Source organism: Nothobranchius furzeri, chromosome 15 (assembly GCF_043380555.1).
Source record: "Nothobranchius furzeri strain GRZ-AD chromosome 15, NfurGRZ-RIMD1, whole genome shotgun sequence".
NCBI lineage: Eukaryota > Metazoa > Chordata > Actinopteri > Cyprinodontiformes > Nothobranchiidae > Nothobranchius > Nothobranchius furzeri.
This window is the reverse complement of record NC_091755.1, coordinates 45,478,919-45,491,426: the sequence shown is the minus strand read 5'-3', so window position 1 is coordinate 45,491,426 and position 12,508 is coordinate 45,478,919. Positions and strand designations below refer to the sequence as shown.

Here is a 12,508-nt window from a genome sequence, read left to right as displayed (position 1 = left end):
CGCTTTGGATCGGAGCTGTTCCGGTTCCTAGTGTGTGGAAAACAGATTCCCATGGAATTCTTAAGGTTTAGAACTGAAACAAGGATAAGGTTATCCCTACATGGACTCAGCTGCTTCAGTTTCATCTAGAAAACCTTACAAATGCCCACGTTGCCATGGCAACCCAAACTCCGATCATCTGCTGCTTCTATTTTTATTTTTTTGTGGATTTCAACCTTCCAGCTGTTTGTCGGGTAGGAAACTGGCGTCCGGCCCAGAGCTCCAGGTAAACAAACACGGTTCTGTTCTGTAAACAAAATTTATTTAAATCTACAAAACAAAGACGAACTGCCAATCTAATCTTCGTCCTCCTCTTCCTCCTCGTCCTGATTGATCTGGAAGTAGCGAAGCTCGTAGCTCTCCTTGGTGTTTGCCACCACGCGCAGCCAATCACGAAGGTTGTTCTTCTTCAGGTACTTTTTGGTCAGGTACTTGAGGTATCTGCAAGAACAAAACTCCATCAGAACCTTCTGGGTGGGAGGGGCGGGGGGGTTCGCGGTTCTGAGGCGTCGGGTCAAACGTTTAAGGCTCCTCCAGGGAGAGGAGGGCTCACTCACAGACCCAATACACAAATATTGGCAAAAGGTTTATGTCGCTGAACAACTTCATCTGAAATGCAGATTGTTCATCTTTTATCATGAGAAATGAGACCAGAACCGGTGCGGTCCAAACCAAAAAGCAGATCCAAGACTGTAGCAAACACAAACTATAAAAAACTCCTTCTTAGGGTTCTACAACCCCCCAAGGCGCTTCACCATTCCCACATGGTTATGAGGAGCTACTGTGTAGCCACAGCTGCCCTGGGGCGCGCTGACCACCACCAGCAGGCGAGGCGAGTTAAGTGTCTTGCCCAAGGACACAACAGCAACACTCTGGTCCAAGCCGGGATCGAACCTGCAACCTTTAGATTACCGGACAACCCGCTGTACCTCCTGAGCTGCTGCTGCTGTCCCATGTGGTGGTCGGAGGGACCGGTGGCGCCAGTGCTCGGCAGCCCCGCCTCCGTCAGCGCGCCCCAGGGCAGCTGTGGCAACATCGTAGCTCATCCCCACCAGCGTGTGAATGTGTGAATGATTGTGTTGTAAAGCGCCTTGGGGGGTTCCAGGACTCTAGAAGGCGCTGTATCAAAAACAGGCCATTTATCATATGAAGAAAAAACACGACAGAGCCTAAAACCAAAAGGTTTGAATCAGAACTCACAACTAGAAAATATTTAACTTCTGTAAAAAAAAAAAACACATAAAAATTAAATTCTACATGTATGAAACGACCCGTCTGCAAGCAGCCGGCTGGGCCTGCGTCCTCCATCGGACAGACGACCGCGATGAAGCGGCACGTCGGGCCGATTTACAGTCCAGCAGCCCATCTGTATTTTTACCCAACGCTCCTGAAAACCATCAGCTCAAACGCGTTAGGACGCTACCGTCGATGTTTGAATGTTTTATTCCAACACTGAGGAGCTCATAAGTTTAAGTTCAGTGGTGAAAAAAACAAAATATTAGAAAACGTCTGAACATCAGCCATGAAACCCTCTACTACCGACTCAGTGGCCTAGTGGTAGAGGGTCCGCCCTGAGATCGGGAGATCAGGGGTTCTACTCCTGGTCGGGTCATACCAAAGACTTTGAAAAAATGGGACCCAACGCCTCCCTGCTTGACACTCAGCATTAAGGGGTTGGATTGGGGGGTTAAACCACCAAATAGTTCCCGAGCGCGGCTGTGTCTGCAGCTCACCGCTCCCCCAGGGGATGGGTCAAATGCGGAGACTAAATTTCACCACACACCTGTGTGTGTGTGTGTGTGACGACTAAATGGGACTTTAATCTTTAATTAATCTTTAATCTTAAAAACCACACAAGTCCATCTCTCCGCCACAAACATGCAACCAAACAGCAGCGCATCAGGTAACGTGCCTCTGAGGGTCCAGTCGAGCTACAGACGGGATGAAACAGCTCCTCACCTTTTGGAGAACGGCACCTCGGAGGAAACCGTGATCTTGCTTTTACTCCTCTCGATGGAGACCACCCCCCCGCCCAGGTTGCCGGCTTTCCCGTTCACTTTGATGCGCTCCTGCAGAAACTGCTCCTGTAAACAAAAACACACACAGAGGGTTCCTTCATTCACCTTCAGGTGAACTTTATTAGATGGTTTTGAATCAAGACCTTTTCATAATAACCAGTTTACTGTATCCACCTCCTGATTTAGCTGCTGATCCAGGTTTACGCTCTCCCATTAGTCATCATCCCGTGGCTGCAGCTCGGGAACAGTCTGGTGGTTTAACCCCCCAATGCAACCCCTTATGTTGGTGTCGATTCTCATCATCCAGGACCATCAGATTACTTTCCTTCAACATTAATTTCCATGAAGTGGAAGATTTTCCAAACAATAATCAGCATTACTAATTATACATCTATAATTCTGCAACTGCGCACCTTATTGGTCAGGATTATTTAGTATTCCAGATTAATCCTGAGTTCAAACACCTGATGGAGCAAAGTTGTTCTTAATACAGCCTTAAATTATCACTGCATTATTCATTTCAATAATAACCCAAATCGCCAAGATTAATTAAAAATGCAACATATACATATATATATATATTATATGTTTTAATTTTATTGTGTAAAAGAAAAACCAGAGCTGTTTATTATTGGGAAACGGAATTTTTGACAGAATAAAACCAGATTTCAACACCAACAGCTAATCTGGGTAAACCTTCCCTTTTGTCACCGTTAATCTGAACTAACCTGATAAAATGAATAACTATGAAACTCACAAAGTTGGCGGCGTCCATGATTCCATCTTCCACCGGATGTGTGCAGTCCAGGGTGAACTTCAGCACCTGCTTCTTCTTCTTCCCACCTTTACCGGTGTTCTGCTTCTTCTGCTGGCGCCACAGAAACAAATAACTCACACCACTCAACTATCCTAGCTCGGAAATCCTCACACAACCTCACAGATGAACCCTAAAGCGCTTCAGGAAACTGAAATTGTTTGTGTTGGTCAAACTTCGTGACGTTTTCTAATCGTTGTTGTGATTCAACGCTTGAGTTCGGGGTGAATTCGGCTTTTATTTACATAAAAAACATAAATTTAACAGACAAAACACGAGCACTAGAGCAGACAGCTGGTAATTAACTGGTAAGAAACATGAATGAGTTAAAAATTATTCCTGCAGAAATCAGTCCGAGTTAACAACGTGGTGGTGAACACACCGAGCTAACAGCTAACAGGCCGCCGCGAGACCAAATAAACCCATAAAAGAGGAACCAAAGCCGAATAAAACCCTTTGAACAGATTCATCAGCGCTAAATCTAAATTGTCATTTTCTACAGACTGTTGCATCAGGATTTCAAACTGAATTTTACGTAGTTATGAGGGATTTACGGACAGGAGGCTGTACTTACAATCGGCGCCATGACGGAGAAGCTAGCAGAAAGGAAGAACCACCTGTGCGCATGCGTAATAATCAAACACCGAATCACTGATTGAAGCTGATCGATTCGCAACAAACTGGGAAAGACGCCAGCGGCTGGAATAAAAACAAACTTACCACTTTTGTCTGAGCCAAACCGTTCTTGACTTTTATTTGTGTCACTGTAAAAACATTCCGTTTTAGCAAAACTGATATTTTTATCATCCAAAAGGGTTAAAATGAAGGCAACTGGATTTCTTTGGTTTCTTGAAGCCTTTAGCTTATCATCCGAGGAGCTTTGTCAATTCTGACTGGAATATGGGAGAGTCAAGCTGATAACCTGTAGCTGTCCGTTGTTAACGAGCAGAAACTACTCTGAGTACCCCTATCTTCCCCCTGATGAGTCATTACTCGTTAGCCTCTACCGAGAGGGAGTCGTTGTGTTGATCAGTGGACTCAGTGGTCTCCTTTCAGCTCACCTGTTCAGGCTTTGGTGCGACCTTCATCACCCTCTCCTTGTTCTGCTCTTATTCCACTTTTCCTGGCATCCACTGATTTCCCTCTCTCCTATTCATTTCCCTCTCTCCCTCTCCTTATTTTATTATTTTTTAATCACAATTTTTATTTTTTCTCATTTTAATAATTTTTATACTTTAATTTCTTTTGTTCTTGTGAAGGGCCTCGTGATCTTTGTCTTGAGAGGCGCTGTATAAAAGACTGTTTTCTTTCTTTTCCTTCCTATTTAAAGTGGGGTTTTCACGTTTGACATATCTTCTTTTACTCCTCTCAGTCCATCGGTCTTCTCTGTCCAGAATGTGTCCTTGTCCTTCAGGTGTAGGTGGACTAGAGTCCTGACCTGAAGAGGTGGCTCTCCTGTGTTGTGCCATGCTCTTGTGTACTTGTTGTTTAGTCTCCCCGATGTCAACATCTGGACAGTCCTCACCACACTGGACTGCATTAATGACCCCACTGAGCTTCTGTTTGGGCGTTTAGTCTTCAGGATGGACCCGGTTCTGTGTGAGGGTGTTGTTGGGTTCAAGTTTACTGGGATGTCGTGTTTGGAGAAGATTCTTCTAGGTTTCTCTGAGACTCCTGCCACGTGTGGGATGATGGTGCCTCTGTTGTCCTTCTCTGGTTGCTGCTTTGGATGCTTTTCCAGTTGGGGTATCTGCTGTTCTGGAGAGCTTTCTTCTGTGTTTACCGTCACTCTTACTGGGAACGTTCTCGGACCCATGGTGTAGTCCTGATGTGTGTCCAAATGTAGATACTGGTTTGTTCTGCTGCACCAACGCTCCGTTTTAAAGGACTCGCCTCTTTAGTGTACTTTGTTCTGGCTGAACGACTCGTGGAGCGGCTCCTCCTCATCAGCCGAGGTGGTTGTGGGATCGGATTAGGATGGTCTCCTCTGGAGGTTCCTCAGGCTCCCTTAAAGCTCTCTAGTCTTGATTTGCTCCATGAGCCGACGTTGGACCAGCCGTGGTCAACAGCTGGACCCATTTTATTACCTCGACTTTGTTTTCCCATTGGAGTAAACTTCAGAAACACAAATGCATCATGATAAAGATGTTTGACGACCAGTTAATCTAATCATCTAATAACAAACAGACGTTCAATAACAGCATCAGTTTTATTTCAAACAAGTCCTGCATAAATGAGTCAGCCGACAGTTCTCAGTCAGAGGAGATTCTCTGTAAAAACGTGAATGCAGCATCATCAGTGTGTGTGTGTGTGTGTGTGTGTACACCAGCTCCTGTATAACTGCCCCCCCCCCACAATGCACCTTTAGATATGCTACATGTGTCCCGGTAAGCGAAAAGATAAGAAGGTTTCATGTTTGTTTCCCGATCAGATTCCCACCAGCGTCTCCAAATCCGGTCCTGAGAGTTGAGTCGGCGCTGAAAACCCAGAACCCGCATCAGGAGTTCAGCGTGCAGCTAAAGCATGAAAAGTCAACGTGCATCGGATCAGAACGAACGCTCGCTGAGGACCGGTTCAGGCCTGCAGGTGAAACGCAGATTCAAACGAATCCAAAGGAAAGTCGCCTCAGTGATGAAACGTGTTTGTTTCTGGAGAGAATGGAATATTCGGATTGAGCTGGAAAGCCGGAATCAACTGATTTGTTTCTTAAATGAGCGCCAGAAGACTGACGGGAATAAAGGCATAAATAACTCAGTGGAAGAGCTTTTTTCTTGGTGTCTGGGGAGTATTTCATAGGGAGCCTAAGCCACACCCATCTACTTCCGGACCACAGGAGAAAACAGGGAAAATGGCTGGAAGTTCAGCAAACTTCCTTACTGTACACATCGTCACGGACCATTTCGTTTCTGTGGGGAAACACTGCATTACCCCAGCCACGCACACCAATGGGAAACCAACACTGGTCTACCTAGCCGTTAGCTCATCAATCCTGATGGACAGAAACTAATTCTCTGAGCTGAGGCTGTTCAGAAAACTCTCAGAAGGGATGTTTGCAAATATCGTTCAAAATGACCCAAAACCCATTAATGCAACATCAGAACCACACGGGTCAGCCTGCAGCAGGACCAGAACCATGTGGGTCCAGCTGCAGCGGGACCAGAACCATGCGGGGTCAGCCTGCAGAAGGACCAGAACCATGCGGGTCCAGCGGCAGCAGGACCAGAACCAACGTCCATCTTCATAAACGGTTTCTGATCCGATGCAACAACAAACCGGAGGGAAGACTCTGCTCTCTGCAGCGAGACGGATCCGGATTTGAAGAGCTGGACCTTCTGAGTCTGCGTGACGCTTCAGTAGAAAACAAACCAGTTCCTAAACGAGACTCGCTTCAGAATTTCCTTCTGGAAGTTTCTGGAGCCGTTCGGAACGTTTGCAGCACCACATGAAACTCGACGAGGACAAGGTAAATAAAATATTCCATAATTTAGCTTCTCTAACAAACTCAGATTAAATGTTTATTTTAAATACAATAACTCTGAATAATCCCAACCTGCCACGTTTATTCTCACCTTTCCAGTTTACAAAAACAAAAATAAATCGGAACCGGAGTTGGTTTGTGACGTTTGGAACGTCTCAAAGAGAATAACTGATGATAAACTAAATTTCATTTGGTCCTTTTACTTCAACCTGATGAGTCTTTTATTTTGGTGAAATAATTGTTTGAGCGTTGAGTAAAACATGAATTTTATAATACCAAATAATTATTCCCACTCCGTTTGGGATTCCAGGATTTTGGGAATGAATCTGAATGATTCGGACTTCTATTTGTGACAAACCCCACACTCAGAGAATGAGTGCAAAATTAAATAGTTTATATCTTAAAAATCTTTTTTAAAACAGTCTACGGAAAGCCGTTCGGTCCAATAAACATGTGGAAACGATCCAATAAACTTTAATGTAAAAATAAATCAAGCTCTGTTTAAACACCTCAGAGGAGTTTCAGCAGAAGGTTCTGTAGAAAAGTTACTCATCTTTCACTAGCCGTTAGCACATCAATCCTAGAGGATGTAAACTACTTCCCTGAACCAAGGCTGTTCAGGAGGACGTTTTCAGGAACCTTGGAATTTTTTAGTTTAGTGAAATTTTCCTGAACTTTTCCCAGCTCTTCGGCCAACTCCGGGTGCAGCATCGTGTCTTAAACAGGTGAGTGAAACGGATGAACGTGCAGACAGGAACAGGTGAGACGAGGAACAGGAAGTTGGTAGAAAATCAGCAGTCCAGCTGCTGCCGAGCGTCTGTCGGAGCTGCAGGCTCTCACCTCCAGAGGGCGCTGCCGCTACAGCAGACTGCACACACCCACTGGGGCTGACCTGCTTTGGTGCTTAGAGTCACTAGGTCCCGGTCCAGCTCCCGGACTAGTTGACACGGATGCCGGAGATGAAGGGCAACCCGGTGGGAACCTTCCTCTTGTACTCCACATAATCCTCGGCAAAAAAGTGGATCAGCGACAGCTCCTCCTCCTCGATCCGCTCCCTGAAGAACCTCCAGCTGGCTATCGTGTAGCCCAGAATACAGACCGGGTTACACAGCAAAACCTGCAGCAGCAAACCAAAGCAAAGCGTAAAGAACCGGAGCCCGGCGGGTCCATGAGGTCAGACCAGCTGGACCTGGAGTCAGCCAGGTGGTCATAACGTTATGGCTCACCTGAGTTCCGATGCTCCAGTAGAACCAGCCCACGTAGGACGGGTGTCTGAAGTAGGCGTAGACCCCGCTGGTGACCAGAACGTGGCTCTGGGCCTTCTCGTTCTGGACTATGTGGTTGAAGTTGGATCCGGCAGTCAACATGGCCGCCTTCCGCAGCGCCTCGCCACACAGCACCATGACCAGCCCGGCCATGCTGATCCAGCTCAGCTGCTTCAGCTCTGCGTGGGTGGGGGCAGAAACGAGCTTTAGCTACAGGAGACGCACCGATCAGCTGGCTCTGAAACCGACCCGTCGCTAAGCGCTAACGTTAGCCAACAACAGAGCTTCCATGTTGGAAATAAATAAAAAACGTGGATTTAGTTTTTAAATAAAAACAGCTGAAGATCAGAATAAAACCGGTATTGGCCCAAAACAGCAGAACCGGTGCATCAAACATAAACGTCCCAGCTTTCTTCACCGGTTCTGGTCTCAGACGGTACCACTGGACCTGACATGAGGCGGAACGGCGCTCGGATACAAGCGCGTCACGTTTCAGCTCCACCTCTGCAAAACTGACTCAACATTTTGTTTCGTTTTTGAGACGAAACTCAAAGATCAAACAGTTTGGAAGAAAATAAACAAACATGTTATTATTGCACCAAAGCTGCAAACCGATCCGATCCCAAAACTCAGGTTTTCCTCTCAGTTAAAGACTAACGGTCCCGTTAAAACTTCCGGCCCGAGTTTAAACCCCTCCCAGGAGTCCCCGGACAGACCTGGAACCGTGAGCTTCTCCACGGTGAACTCCAGCCACGACGAGATGGCGGCCAGCGTGTACTCCACGCTGTGGTTCAGCAGGAAGGAGTCCAGCGACAGGCTGCGGGGGTTGATGATGGCCGTCACCAGGTACTCGGAGTAATGGAAGAACGACAGAGAGCACATGTACCTGCAGGGAGACACCAGAACCACACGGACCCAACGGGAGGCTCAGGACTGGATGGAATAGGTTGACTGATCGGTTATCATTTTTTAGCTAAATAAACATGAAAACAGTGTTTCTTTAGCTCGGCGCTGTGGCGGCGGCGACTACGTACCACCCAAAATGTGTCCAGGTGGTTTCAGAGAAGCTGATCATTAATCCACATCCAAAAGTGACTCCCAGGAAACAGGCTCTCACCGCCACCTGGAACAGGTCAGAACACTCGGGTCAACCCGCAGACAGGAAAGCAAACAGGAGACAAGCGTTTCCTTTAACGGGTCTGGAGAGTCCTCAGGTTTCTGCACCGACATGAGCAGGACACGTCATCGGTGGTGAGAGCGCGAAGAACCCTCAGAATTTAGTCATCATCGGATTATTTTAGCAAAATATTAATGACCAGGATTAGGGCTGCCCGATATCAGGAAAACCTGCGATATTCGATAACAGTGATTAATATTGCGATGACGATATTACTTGTGATAAATAAAAACTTAACTCAGGAATAAAAATAATCAAAAACAAAGAAATAAAAAACTCATAAAAATGAGAAAAGCAAAAGATGTGAGGAAAGGGAAAAAGAAAAGGGAATCCATGGATCCCGGGAAAAGCAGAATCAGCAAAAAGAGCAAAGCTAACTCAGGTGTTTGCTAACTATCAAAATTAAGGCCTAGTCCACACGTAGCCGGGTTTTTTAAAAACGAATATCCGCCCCTCCAAAAACTTGCATCCACACCACCTCGTTTTAAAAAGAGACTCTGTCCACACGTACCCGGATAAATACGTTGTTAAGGACATGCCAGACCTGTAGGCGGCAGTACTTCCCCCGTTCTTAACCTCGTCCTTCGTCTGTGGTCTTCTGCAAGGAGCAGTAATTCCGCTTGCAAAAACAAACAAGCAGAAAGCGCTTGGACGATTGATAAAGCGAGCGCAGCTCTGAGGGCATCCATGCTGTCGGCTAGTGTAAACACAGGTCGCACACGTGATGTCAGCATTTTGTTGTCGTGGAAAGTGACGTTGCGGACCTTAAAACTCCGGTTTTGTCTGTCCACACGCAGACACCCAAAACGTAGAAAAATATCTACGTTTTGGCAGATCCCCGGCTACGTGTGGACAGGGCCTAAGTGCCATCTGCCTCAGGGGCGGGCATCTGACCTATGAGAACCCACCCGATTGGCCAAATGGGTGAAGAGCTCCATTAGATGTGTTTAAAAAACATCATGCTTCCGTTTGACTGAAAGAATAAATTATGTGTAGCAAACATTTGAGCTGACCGGTCATTGCGATATGCATATTGTGCATGCTGATATCGCGATAACGATACATTTACGATATATTGTGCATGCTGATATCGCGATAACGATACATTTACGATATATTGTGCATGCTGATATCGCGATAACGATACATTTACGATATATTGTGCAGCCCTAACCAGGATGCAGAATTCAGTGTGCACCAATTCAGGCGTTGAGGGTCGATACCGATTTCGGACTCTCACACAGCTCGAATCTGCTGATGCAGATTTATCTTCAACAGCCATGAGTAACTACAAACATTTATTTCTGATTAACGTAAAAATTATGATTCTGAAAGTAAAAAAAAAAAAAAACTCCAGATTATTTGCTGTTAGCAGGATGGGGTCACAGGTCAAAACTAATCAGCTGATCACTGACCACGACAATCAGACTGAATAATGATCCTTCTGATCAGCTGATCGTTTTGGGAAACTAGAGAAAAAACTTGGTTTCTCTTAAAGGATTTAGTTGCGGGATACATTAATGTGCGCGTTTATGACCGAACAGCTGATTCAGGTTCTCTTTAAATAAAAACATCCAAACAGATAAACACCACGAGACAAACATTCTGTCCGTGTGTGTCCAGACATTACAAAGTGAGGCTGGAGACATCAGAGAAGTCATGAGGGAGAGAACTGAACAGATTTATGGGTCCAGATTAGGAGAAACAGATGATGAACACAAGTTTTACATTTCTCCTTCTTGGTTTAGTTCTTTAAGACTTTAGCTGGTTTTATAAAGTGTAAAGAGTCTGAAGAGCTGCTTCATCTTGATCAGTTTAAGTTTCTATTTTGGGTTTATTAAGCAGCTGCTTCTGCTCTAATCTGATGGGATTAACAGGAAGCTAGGAGGAACTAACCAACTGCTTCAGCGGACCACGGAGATGTTCAGGTTGCCCAACAGCGGACGGAAGTAGATAAAACACCTTAAAGTCAGATTCATGTGTTTGAAACAACAAGGGAGAAAATCGGAGGTTAGCTCCCCGCTTACCTTGTAAATGGGTCCTCTGTAAATGAGCAGCAGCAGGCCGTTAACTACAGCTACGTGAAGACAAATAACCACTTTCCCTGGAGTTTCCGTCAGATAGTCGAAGACCCAGTCGAGATGTCCGAACCAGGTTCTGATGAGCGGGATTAAAAGGACGCTGAGCCCTAAAATAAACGCTTTAATACTAACTCTGCCTTCCAACACCAACTTACTGCCGGCCATGATGGAAGTCCCGTCATTTCCCGGACCAATTCTCGCGAGGTCTTCGGCAATCACGTTTGCTGCGTTCATGGTCCCTCTGAAAACCCTAACACCTTCTACATCCATCTAACAACGCTGATCTATACTTGTTTTTATGGTAAATTAGTTCGACCCAGCTGATAAATCAGTTTTACTAATAAAAACATTCTAGAAAAACTTTGAATTAATAAAACTTCAAGTTTGACTGTTTAGACATTAAACTTCCTGATTGCATATGAATGCAACTTTTAGATGCAGATAAAACACCAACAACATCATGATTAGAGGTGGGAAAAATGATCGATTCTAAGATGCATCGCAATTCAGCCGTGCACGATTCCGCATCAATGCAGCAATGTGACATGAGATTTTCTCCCTATGTCTATGTCGGGGGTCGGCAACCCGTGGCTCTGGAGCTCTTCCATCCATCTGATGCGGCTCTCTGTGCTTGTAAAATAATGAATGGATATTTAAATAAAAAGCTTTATATTTTACTGCATTAATTTTACATCTGTATGCTAATTCTAAATGTAAAGATCGTCTGCGTAAACCTGAACAGGTCCAGCCCAGTCTTACTGTGAGACCAGGTTGACGGGTCCCGCTTGTGCGTAATCATATAGGCACTTTATGAGCTGTAGAGGATGTGAGATTCTGGGATTCTCCTCACACGGCTCCTGGATGTGTCGCCACATTGGAGACAGGAACAAGCGCTATTCAGCCAAAGTTTCATCATCAGGGAACATTTTCTGAGTGACAAGTCTCGCTTCAGTGGGAGGAATCTTCCCACATGCGCTCTGGTTCTGCGACGCGCTCCAAGCCCCTCTCCACATCTTCAGCTCGCTGTGGACCTTATGTAGTACACGCTGACAGTGAGCTGCGCTGAGCAGTGTCCAGCTCGGATGTTCAGATGTGAATCTTTTCTTGGGTGATTTAGCTACATCTGCGATGTGCGTAGAATAAAATGTCAGTTCGTCTGCATGCGTCGGGGTAATTCTTTCTATTCTTTCTCCGTCAAAATAAACGGTCAAATACGGGAACTGTCCGGTCAACACAAGCCCTGCTTTTAACTGTTCTGTTTTCTTGTGAAAATAGATCAAATTAAACTTGATTACCACCAGAGCCAGGCGCACTGCGCCGTTGTCTCCGTCGCTGTAAATGAGGGAAAAACAAAATGATCGGATCCTTTTCTGACCTTCCCCACCTACAACGTTTAATCACAACAATCAAACGTGACAGAGCCTGGATTTGTATTCTGAACAGTCTAAACATGTTTTAAAAAGAAACGTATGACAAAAGTGGCACCTGCTCAGTAAAACCACCAACAGGGTGAAAAATATCTAAATATTGTCGGCAGAGACGGGCTACAACTCCTGGATCCACTTTATATAAATCGTTTTATTGATTATCGTCTTATGAAAGATAACTTTGACGTACACGAGCGACCGGTACTGGC

At 45.5% G+C, this 12,508-nt stretch overlaps 2 protein-coding genes across 3 annotated transcripts; both read right to left on the bottom strand.

Annotated features, from left to right (window-relative positions):
- Window positions 1-279: 279 nt before the first annotated feature.
- On the bottom strand, window positions 280-3,543 carry LOC107391378 (large ribosomal subunit protein eL22). 2 transcript variants are annotated; one of them, XM_054746408.1, is made up of 4 exons: window positions 3,446-3,543; window positions 2,815-2,925; window positions 1,999-2,123; window positions 280-480 (listed from the first exon to the last, which is right to left on the bottom strand). In XM_054746408.1, exons 1-4 carry the CDS (start codon window positions 3,455-3,457, stop codon window positions 336-338), a joined length of 393 nt encoding a protein of 130 aa, XP_054602383.1. In that variant the 5' UTR covers window positions 3,458-3,543; the 3' UTR covers window positions 280-335. The 2 variants fall into 2 exon arrangements, with proteins under 2 accessions (XP_054602383.1, XP_015824154.1); XM_015968668.2 differs by having other exon boundaries at window positions 2,815-2,922; window positions 3,446-3,526.
- Window positions 3,544-6,807: 3,264 nt separating this feature from the next.
- icmt (isoprenylcysteine carboxyl methyltransferase) lies at window positions 6,808-11,180 on the bottom strand. The gene is made up of 5 exons (XM_015968669.3): window positions 10,819-11,180; window positions 8,649-8,737; window positions 8,331-8,500; window positions 7,576-7,793; window positions 6,808-7,466 (listed from the first exon to the last, which is right to left on the bottom strand). Exons 1-5 carry the CDS (start codon window positions 11,140-11,142, stop codon window positions 7,287-7,289), a joined length of 981 nt encoding a protein of 326 aa, XP_015824155.3. The 5' UTR covers window positions 11,143-11,180; the 3' UTR covers window positions 6,808-7,286.
- Window positions 11,181-12,508: the final 1,328 nt, after the last annotated feature.